This window comes from Cyprinus carpio, unplaced genomic scaffold (assembly GCF_018340385.1).
Source record: "Cyprinus carpio isolate SPL01 unplaced genomic scaffold, ASM1834038v1 S000006465, whole genome shotgun sequence".
Taxonomy (NCBI): Eukaryota; Metazoa; Chordata; class Actinopteri; order Cypriniformes; family Cyprinidae; genus Cyprinus; species Cyprinus carpio.
The window spans coordinates 23,661-33,768 of NW_024879144.1; the positions used below are offsets into that span (position 1 = coordinate 23,661).

Consider the following 10,108-nt stretch of genomic DNA (forward strand, 5'->3'; position numbering starts at 1 on the left):
ATCTTTTTAAAGAAATGTATCAGTTTAAAAAAATCACGAGTGGGGTGTAACTGGTTTGTTTTATGTTGTAGAATAAAACGTGAAATTTATTTTGAGCCTATGTAAACCACGGACCTTATTTTAGGGATTTAACCAAAATCCCATTCAAAAAACCCATTGACTCTGGGACGATGGAACCGGAAGGGCTAAAATGCTAACTCTCGAAATGCTAAAGTGACATCATAGTTTCACCACTCTATTGTTCTCTTTGTTGTCACTCTGAAGAAACAAGCAGTCATTTATTTTGGGATTGTGCTTTTTGTAAAGTGTTCTGTGTTGACTTTGCCAATTTTGTTAAAAATATTTACATTCAAACTTATGAATTTATAATATATATTTATTATATTTATAACCCCGAAAAATTGAATTTTTGGTTACCCTTTGAATCTAGACCATTTTCACTTTAAATGTATTATTAATTTATTACTATTTCTTGCCAAATTTTACATTCATAACTGTAAATAAAAAAATAAAAAAAATTCAGAAAATGAAAAAATAATAATAAAAAAAGATTTAATCATATTTAATATGTTCTGTTAAATGACACTTGTCAATAACTGAAATTTACACCATTGAAATTAAAATAGTTTTTTCATATTTTAAGCTCCATATATCTCAGGGATGTGCACAGAGGGATGGCTACAATGGCAGAGAATTTTTGGTATAAAGCATGATTTTTTTTAAAAGTATAAACTTTTAACATATGCCCCAAAGCAAAATACTCTGACAAAAACAAAAAACAATCCCACACAGTAATTTCTGTCTGTATCAGCAGTTCATTAATATCAAGGTTGCACACTATTCAGAATTTAATTTAAGAATAACAAATAAAAAGTAATAAATAAGAATGTTTTTCAATCCTGATTCAAATCTTACATTTGAATTGTGCTACAAGATACCGGATTACATTATAAATGACCAGCTATATAAGTTTGAAACATCACCTATAGAATTTCATTTGTATACACTTCTTTACAGTTTAACAAATCTATGGACCCGGGAATAACACATCCTAAAATGTCATTCAGGGAATAATGGAATTGAATTTCTAAGTGAATTGTACATCAGTAAATTTCCCTTTTCGTATTTCTAATTCAAACTTTCTGTGAGGTGTAACCAATTCAATTCAAATTCCATTTCCTAAATTGAAAGGAAGTCAATTCATACAAATTTACGCAACTCTGATTTTTATAAAAAATATTGATTCAATTCAACTCTAATTGGATTTATATATTTAAAGGAGACAGACCTACTTGTAGGAACTGTGATGATAACTGTAACAGCAACATCCTGAAAGACATCATAGATGAGAAAAAACTGACATCAGGATACTTTGGATTTAACAAGAAACCTGGTACTGAATTCATACTATTATTTATAATCTAATTAAAAGAAAAAAATGCATAACATTGGTTCACACTATTAAATCTGTTTTGAATATTGCAGGGAAATGTAGCCATGGAGATTTCTTAGACTTTTCAAGTTTATTAGAACCTAGAGGTGGAATCAATAAAGATACACACTCATCCAGCCATGGTTACCTTCATGAGGCTGCTGCAAGAGTGGCTATTGCTGCGACCAGAGAACTACTGGAGGACATTAGAGGTTCATTGGGAGATTCTAACTTTTTGAGGTTGGCCTACTAAAAATATTTTTTCATGCCTGCTGATTGAATTAATCACTACACCTGTTAATCAGAGATTGCTGATCACTTATGACCATAGGCCACAATAATGTCATGTCATTGAATTAAAATAATGTTGGGTTTTACATTTTTACATGAATTTAAAATATATTTCTTTTCTCTTTTTGGGTCACTTACTCTTAGATTGATGGGATTCTCTCAGAGTTCAGTTCTTTGCTTTGCAATTGATACCACAGGCAGCATGGGAGATGACATTGATGAAGTACGACGAGTCACTTCTGACATCACAGACAGAATGAGAGACACTGTGTCAGAGTACATTCTGGTGCCATTTAATGACCCTGGTTAGAGACATTTTTATTAATTGTTTCTTAATTTCACAGAGAATATGTGAGTACCTTTACAGAAATTACAGACATCTGAACTCAAGATTACATACAACTACTAATTAGCGTGGAAACATGATATTATTATTATTATTATTTGATAACTGACCGTTTTACACTCCCAAAGACTTTGGACCACTAATAAGAACAACAGACCCTGATGAGTTCAAATTACAGATTAATGCCCTTGAACCCCATGATGGAGGAGACACACCAGAGCTCTGCCTCTCAGGACTCCGGGTATGAGAACATCAATGAGTGTTTTGCTTTAATTATGGTAATCGAACCAACTTCTAATTGTGTCCTATACAACATACTTCTATTTATTTATTTATTTATTTATTTATTTATTTATGTAATTCTCCCAGCTGGCTCTGACTGGCTCACCTCCCCAGACCAAGATATTTGTTTTCACGGATGCGGATGCAAAGGACAAAGAGTTAAAAAGCACTATATTGGCATTGATTGAAAGCACAAAGTCTGTAGTACGTATTACAAGTTTCTTTTCATATTATGGACATAGACATTTTGCCAATTAAACAACCTTTATACACACATTAATACACAGCATTAAGTTATATTACCTGATAGCATCTCTTGTCCATGACTACTAATATGGATTTTATTCAAATGCATGTTCAAAATTAAAAAAAAAATGTTTCTAAAAAATCTCATTATTTTCTAGTACTTTCTTGAAAAAAAAAAAAAATATTGTTATTATGGTAGATCTAAATAAATGAGTTTGTCAGTCAATAAGTCACATTTTCTCTTCTTCTTTTTATAGGTGAACTTCATGTTGACTAATGGTCTTGCTGCCCGTCGGAGAAGGAGTGAGGATCTGAATCAAGGACAGAATCAGCATTACTCCACCAGGATCTCCAATCCCTTAAATCAGGTTTATGAGGATTTAGCGCTGGCCTCTGGAGGGCAGGCGATTGAAGTTACCAAAGCAACACTTCCTCAAGCCACCAGAATTATAGTGGATGCTTCCACGTCTTCTCTAGTAATGAAATCATTATCTCAAACCTTTTACACACTGCAGTATTTGTGTTATTATGTATTTCTCAGTCATATGGCTGGCAAAGAATCCTTACCATCCACAATATTGAAGATATATATGTTTTTCATTGAATTACCAAAATCTAATCACGTGTCTTCAGGTAACTGTTTTCCAAGCCGTAAGGAACCCAGGAAAAGAAGAATCCTTCTCTTTCATTGTGGACGACTCACTGAAAAATATGTCTATCTATATTACAGGCACTTCTCTAGTGTTCAACATCACAAGCCCATCAGGTGTTTAGACAAATACTGAGACAGGTATTGCATATGAGTTATAATATTATCAGCTATCTTTGATTCTATTATTTACCTCCACAGGCGATTCTCAGACCAATGAAGAATTAAACGGAACACTAGGGTTGGTTGAGCATGTTGGCAACTTTTACACAGTGCGTCTGACTATACTTGATCAAGTAGGCCTATGGAACATCAAAATGAGCTCATTACAGCCCTACACCATCAAAGTCCTTGGTAACTTTTTTGTTTTACATCTCTTTCATTTACAAATGAACATAAGACACTAGTATAACAACCAAAAATGAAAATTCTGTCATCATTTACCCACCCTCATTTTGAGCCAAACCTGTTTGAATTTCTTTCTTCCGTGGATCACAAAATAAGATATTTTTGAATGTCAGCTTTTTTTTTTATCCAAATGTCAATGGGTTCTAAAACTACATTGGACACCACTGTCTTTCACAACCCAGGCTCATGGGAAAACGCAACTGGGGGGACAGTTCAGCAAAACATATTACGGTGATTCTTGCACATATAACACTTTCAAAGCAAAATGTCAAGTGGTACTAAAAGCATGTTGAGTTTTATTTGAAACAGATGAACGTATCTGGAAGCATTTTATCATGCTTATTGTTGTATCACTGCAGGTTAATGCTCTGTTGTGTTCAAAATAACATATCAACTATACACTAAACCCTAGCCTACACCTAACTGATCATGTTAAAAAAAGCAAATGTGAGATAACACCGCACTTGCTGAAGCAACCGAGCCATGGTAGCATGCTTCTACGAATCTTTCATCATGGTTTGTGTTTCACGGTACTCGTACCTGAGTACTCCACATTTCAACTGTAGTGCTGTACCAGGTGAGCTACTGAGCATGTTTACTACTTCAGAAAAGCCATCTGTGATGCAAATGTCAAAATGTATTAGTTTACAAATCATGCACTATATTAAAAGTGTTTTGATGTCACAACATAGCATTGTACACGGAACTGCTGAAAACATAAGTCGTTATCAATTGATAGTCTGCCCCGTAATCATAATTTGTGTGAAAAGGCATTGTCGTTGGTGTTTTACTGCCACTACTGCTCATTTCAGCTGGAAACTACATTTTGGAGTTTTACACAAATGTCGGCCAATGGTCTCAAACTCAATTGCTCTGCACAGTGCATATCCAACCCTAATCAAACACACCTGATCCAGCTAATTAAGGTCTTCAGGATTACTAGAAACTTCCAAACAGGTGTGAGTTGGAGCTGGCTGGAACTAAACTGTGCAGAGCAATTGAAAGGCACATCTTTCTAGTGAGCCTATAGGTTGGAATTTGAGGTTCAGAATGACAGGATTATCGTTTTTGTATAAACCATCTCTAAGAGCCATTTACTTACTGAATTACCAGGCCAAAGTGACATTGACTTCCTCTTCAACTTCGTGGAGCTAAGTGAAGGTGCTCATTCAGGCTACAGTGTATTGAGTGGCAGACTCCCAGCAAGTGAGTGAACATAAGACCAATTAGCAACTTTTTAAGCTTCTTGTATTTTCACTCTCTGTATTGTTCTTTCCCTGCTACAGACCGTAATGTTACACTGTTGCTCACCATCATGGGTGGGGACACTGTTACCCCCACTGAGGTGGCTCTTGTGAAATCATCAGATTCCCAGAGTATTAATGGAACTCTAGAAAAGCTTGCAGATGGGAAATTCTTAGTCACAGTGAACAGTGTCCCCGCCGGAGAATTTGTTGTCCGTGTGATGGGGGAGAGGAGTTCCTCACGTTCATCAAACGGTCGCTTTCAAAGGCAGTCCATCACTCAACAAAGAACTTCAAGTCTGGTTATTACTGTAAGATCAGGCTTTTTAACACGAGTCAACAAATGCACATTTACCACCTTAAAACTATTAACGGCATGCATTTTTCCATACTCGTACTATTCTTTCTCTATACACTTAGGCTCGGACAGATGAGGTGTGGGAGCCTGGGAAGACCCTGAGCATCCCTTTCTCAGTGGTGAACAATAGCTCTGATGTACTCTTAAATATTAATGCCAGGAATGACCGTGGGTTTGCCACAGTATTTCCCAGCAGCATGTACGATGGAAGTGGGAATAGCACAGTAAATATCACTGCACCCCCAAACACTCCTTCAGGCACTCAAGTGACTCTCACCATTGAGGCAGAAACATCAGGAAAAAGTGATTTCAACTATGCTGTTCTTAAGCTTACAGTTGTTTCTCCGGTAACTATCTATCTAAACTATCTATTTATGAATCATGTGGTTCAAAACACAGACACACACACACACACACACACACACATATATATATATATATATATATATATATATATATATATATATTATATATATATATATATATATATATATATATATATATATATATATAGATATGTATATGTATGTATATATGTATGTGTATACACTTGTTCATGTTAGTTCACAGTGCATAAACTAGTGTTAACAAACACAACTTTTGATTTTAATATTGCATTAGTAAATGATGAAATTTAATATTAACTAAGATTAATAAATGCTGTAGAATTATTATTCATTCTTAGTTAATGTTAACTAAAGTAGTTAACTTATGTTAACTAATGATCTCAGTGGCAAGTATATTAATATATATAAAATCCATGATTTAATTGTACTATTTATTCCTGACAGTTGGGGGTCAAGAAGATTAAAATAAATAAAAATATATTGTTACTTTTATTCAGCAAGGACACATTCAATTGATTAAAAGTAACAGTTAAAATATTTATAATGCTAATATTAAGACATCTTTCCAAAAAAAAACTACTATCCCCAAACTTTTAAATGCCAGAGCAAATATATTTGACCAGTTTATCTTTGACATACTATATACATTTTTTTTAATGCTATGTAATATCTTAATATCTGAATTAATTTCCCCCTCCCCCACAAATTACAGACTTCACCTCTCCAGTCTGTGAGATTGTTAGCGTAAATGCTAACTGCTCAGGCAACTGTAGCCTGTCGTCATGGGAGCTCTCGGCCAACCTCACCGATGGAAATGGGACAGGTATCAAGTCTCTGACTCTGCGTCAGGGGCTTGGAACCCTCAACACTACAACCAGAATTGGGGGAGAAGGTGTAAACGTCACTCTTGCATTCTACAGAGCCTCTTGTTGTTCTGAAGTAATGGAACTGGTTGCTGTAGATGGAGCTGGCAATGTTGGCATATGCGTAAAGTCAATAACATCTGCTGTTACTACCACAGCCAACACCTTCATGTATACCACTTCTACAACAAACAGCATGACTACAACAACAGCTACAACGACGACTTCCACTCCCTCCACTAATGCCACATCCTACAGTGCTGGATGCATTTTTGATCCACCTATCAGTTTTTGGGTTGGTGTGGGAGCCTTTCTGCTTTTCCATGTGTTATGCTTCTAATCTTTTTATACTAGATGCCTTCACACTTATATTCTATCACCCTTGCCAAGCATTTTTGAAATGATCAACAGAGTCTGTGGTTTGACTTTTACTTTTGCAATTGATTCCTGAATTGAATAATAAAAGTGTATTAATACTTGATTATTTAATATATATAACAAAGATAATCAGTTTCGGATCTGATCTGATTTGACCTGGGCTGCCTTTCCCAAAAGCATTGTAAGTAGATTGTAGCTCCATTGGTGACAAATGAATTGAATTTCATTGAATTGATTTTTTTTGAACAGATAAATGGTGATGGTATTATAACTTAAACTGACAATTTGAAATCATAAAAATCAAAAGTCTGTACACATACTATATTATACTATATCATACTATTCACATCAAAATGACTGGCTTTATGAAAAGAGGCAGTTTCTTGTGATTTATAGATTAATCTGTTTTTCTTTTTATAATTTTTAACATGTATGACGATTATATTAAATATAACATTTAATATTGCTTTGAGTTGTGCATTATTGTTTTGCTGAACATAAAAAAAACATTATCAAAATTATGTAGAGATAATATTTGAGATAATCAAAACGGTAAAAGGCTTATATCACTGAGTGTCATTTACTGTACATTGTAACATAGCTAAGAAAAGTTAGTCAACATGAAATCACCACCACTCAGTTTACTTCAGAAATCTGATATATTTATCAGTAAAACAGGATTCTATGAGAAAAAAAAGATTTTATCCATCGAGAACTGTCTGGATCATCAAAATGTCCATTTCAGAATGGAACCAGGTGGTTCATAGGAAGGAGTTGATGTTGACCACCAGAAAAAGAAACCATTATTACACTTGATAAAAGAGTTCTTATTTATTATTTGGAATAATGTGCACCAGTGCATCTTCCTTTTCTCCATAATCAGCCACAAGAGCACAGTAGTGTTAGAATCCACGTTATTTCATGTTTAAGTTAATGATAGGTACCAATGTGAGTATTCTCTACCTTGTGAAGTCTAGAACGGTCCAGTAGACACACAGATTCTCTGTTGGTGATTCACCAAAATGTACTTGTGTGCAAACATCCGTCCACATCTCCTCATATGCGTTTTGAGGTTTGAAGACTGGTTGAACATTTTTTCCACAAAGGTTACAGTCATAAAGCTTTACACCTGTGTGAACAGTCACATGTTTTTTGAGGTTGCTTTGATCCGCAAACTGCATGCATCTGAATAATTTTTCTCCTCTGTGGATGCTATGGGGTCTTTTGAGACTAGACACCTGAAGCCTCTCCCTGTTATGAAGTTTTTGATGCAAGAGAAGAGTGCTGGGTTGAGAGAAAGCTTTTTCACAATATTAACACGTAAACTTGTCTTTCCTTTGCATCTGAGAAGAGTCTGACTGTTTGAAAGAAAAGCGCAGCATGAAAGAGGACAGATTGAGAAATGTTACCTTCATCACCTTGTGTTAAATGGCCTTCCATATCAGGCATATCTGCGCTTCCTCTGTTCACAGAAGGCCCTCCGTTGCATTCAGATTCAGCATAGGAGGGATGATTTGTTTTGTCACATTTCCTGGAAACCCATGAAGGATAGGAAGGGACAGGCTGCAGGTTAGTCTCCGAGTTTCCATCACAACGTCTCTCCATTCTGGTTTGAGCTATTTGGAAATATAACATGCTTAAATGGAAACTAGTAAGAAAGAAAAAAAAAAAGCAAATACTGTGTTTAGTAATTATGTCACTCACAACAATCATTTTCTAGTTACTAGTTGGTAAATGTGCATCTTCACCTATATCATTCATTTCTGGGTTTTCGTCCTCAAGGAGATCAGGTTGCATTCTACTGGACTGCCAGAGGAAAAGATTATTGATGGTGAATTTTATCATTTGAATGTTAAAAGCAATTTTTAGCAGAAACAATTGTTTCTGTACTCTATTCTGTACTTTTTATTTTTTTAAATTCATACACCATCATTTTCATATTTATAAAGTGTGAATATATCCCCTATCATATTCTACAACAAAAACAATCAGAGCGCCTTGTTATCACTAGTTTTATTTTGGTTTCCCGAGTCCGCTATTAGCTTATAGCCCGTTAGCATTGCTTACATTGCTAATACTCTATTCACACACATTACCATTGCTTTACTCACTGTTACTTGCTTTAATGGCGGATGTTTGTCTACCTTTGAGTGCAGGTGACGACACCGAATGTAGCTCGAGCTGGAGGCCGTGGAGAAGCAGATTCGTGTCCTGGAGCAGAGGCAGGCCCAGCTGAGAGAGCGGAGAGCCGCGCTGGAAACCTCCCGGGCTGACGCTCACAAGTCCGAGGTAAGTATACACGCGCTGCTAACAGTCCCACCACCTCACTATCTTTCTGTGCAGATACCCGTGGTTATTGTCATGGTGTAAAGAACAGAAACTGCTCTTCTTTTGCTGCGTGAAAAAGCCTAGGACGCTCCCAGAAAAGATTCCAGTTATTAACAAAGAGCAGTTTCTGTTCTTTACACCATGACAATAACCATTCATTTAGAGCAAAAAGTCTACTGAACCTTTCGTGTCCTCGTCGATACAGGGGCAGCACATATTAACAGATAATAACAACAAAACTTTGTGTGTAAAATAAAGAAAACAAACAAGATGCTGATCTTTATTCATAAATCCGCAACCTTTGTCTGCAGTGATCTTCATTCAGAAATGCATCATTAAAATGAACTGTGACTCAGTGAATACTCAACACAGAGACATGAGAGAGATATCTATAGAAAGCCTGACATGTCTACTTTTAAACTAAACAAGTGCTACCAAAAACAAATATTCTGTGATAAAGTAATCCATATGAAAAACAACGCAATGTCCGTCTTTCACGTCTCCCTTCATTATATCTAATGCGACCATGCCCCCGCGCCGAGCGCGCTATTGTTATTATAATGTTCCACGTGAAGCTCGCGGCTTGTAAACGCCCATACAGAAAACAAAGCAGCGAGACTGTTCTTCAAGTTTTTTTTATTTTATTTTACTGTTTGCTTCGCATTGAGAGGAATAAGACATAATTCACCCCAAGAGGATGCGCTAAGGATTACCTCAGGATTTGAGTTTTGGATTTCCTCAGAAAAAAGAATGAAGCGCTTTATCCAGCAGAGATCATAAACATGAGTAAGTCTTTTTTTTTATTTATATACTTGTATTAGTTTTAACGTAACGTGTACACATTTTACTAGTTAGACTTTTTCCAAACTATGTTTGTGATGTTCATTTATATATTTCAACATTACACAATACCAGTCAATACCAGTTTGCCAAAGT

At 35.6% G+C, this 10,108-nt stretch overlaps 1 protein-coding gene across 1 annotated transcript; it reads left to right on the top strand.

Annotated features, from left to right (window-relative positions):
- Positions 1–660: 660 nt before the first annotated feature.
- On the top strand, positions 661–7,271 carry LOC122143619 (von Willebrand factor A domain-containing protein 7-like). Its single transcript, XM_042754160.1, has 13 exons — positions 661–700; positions 1,280–1,393; positions 1,486–1,672; positions 1,868–2,028; positions 2,198–2,310; positions 2,439–2,555; positions 2,855–3,073; positions 3,231–3,363; positions 3,448–3,600; positions 4,768–4,860; positions 4,941–5,209; positions 5,319–5,603; positions 6,309–7,271. The coding sequence occupies exons 1-13, from the start codon at positions 661–663 to the stop codon at positions 6,804–6,806; spliced, it is 2,382 nt and encodes a 793-aa protein (XP_042610094.1). The 3' UTR covers positions 6,807–7,271.
- Positions 7,272–10,108: the final 2,837 nt, after the last annotated feature.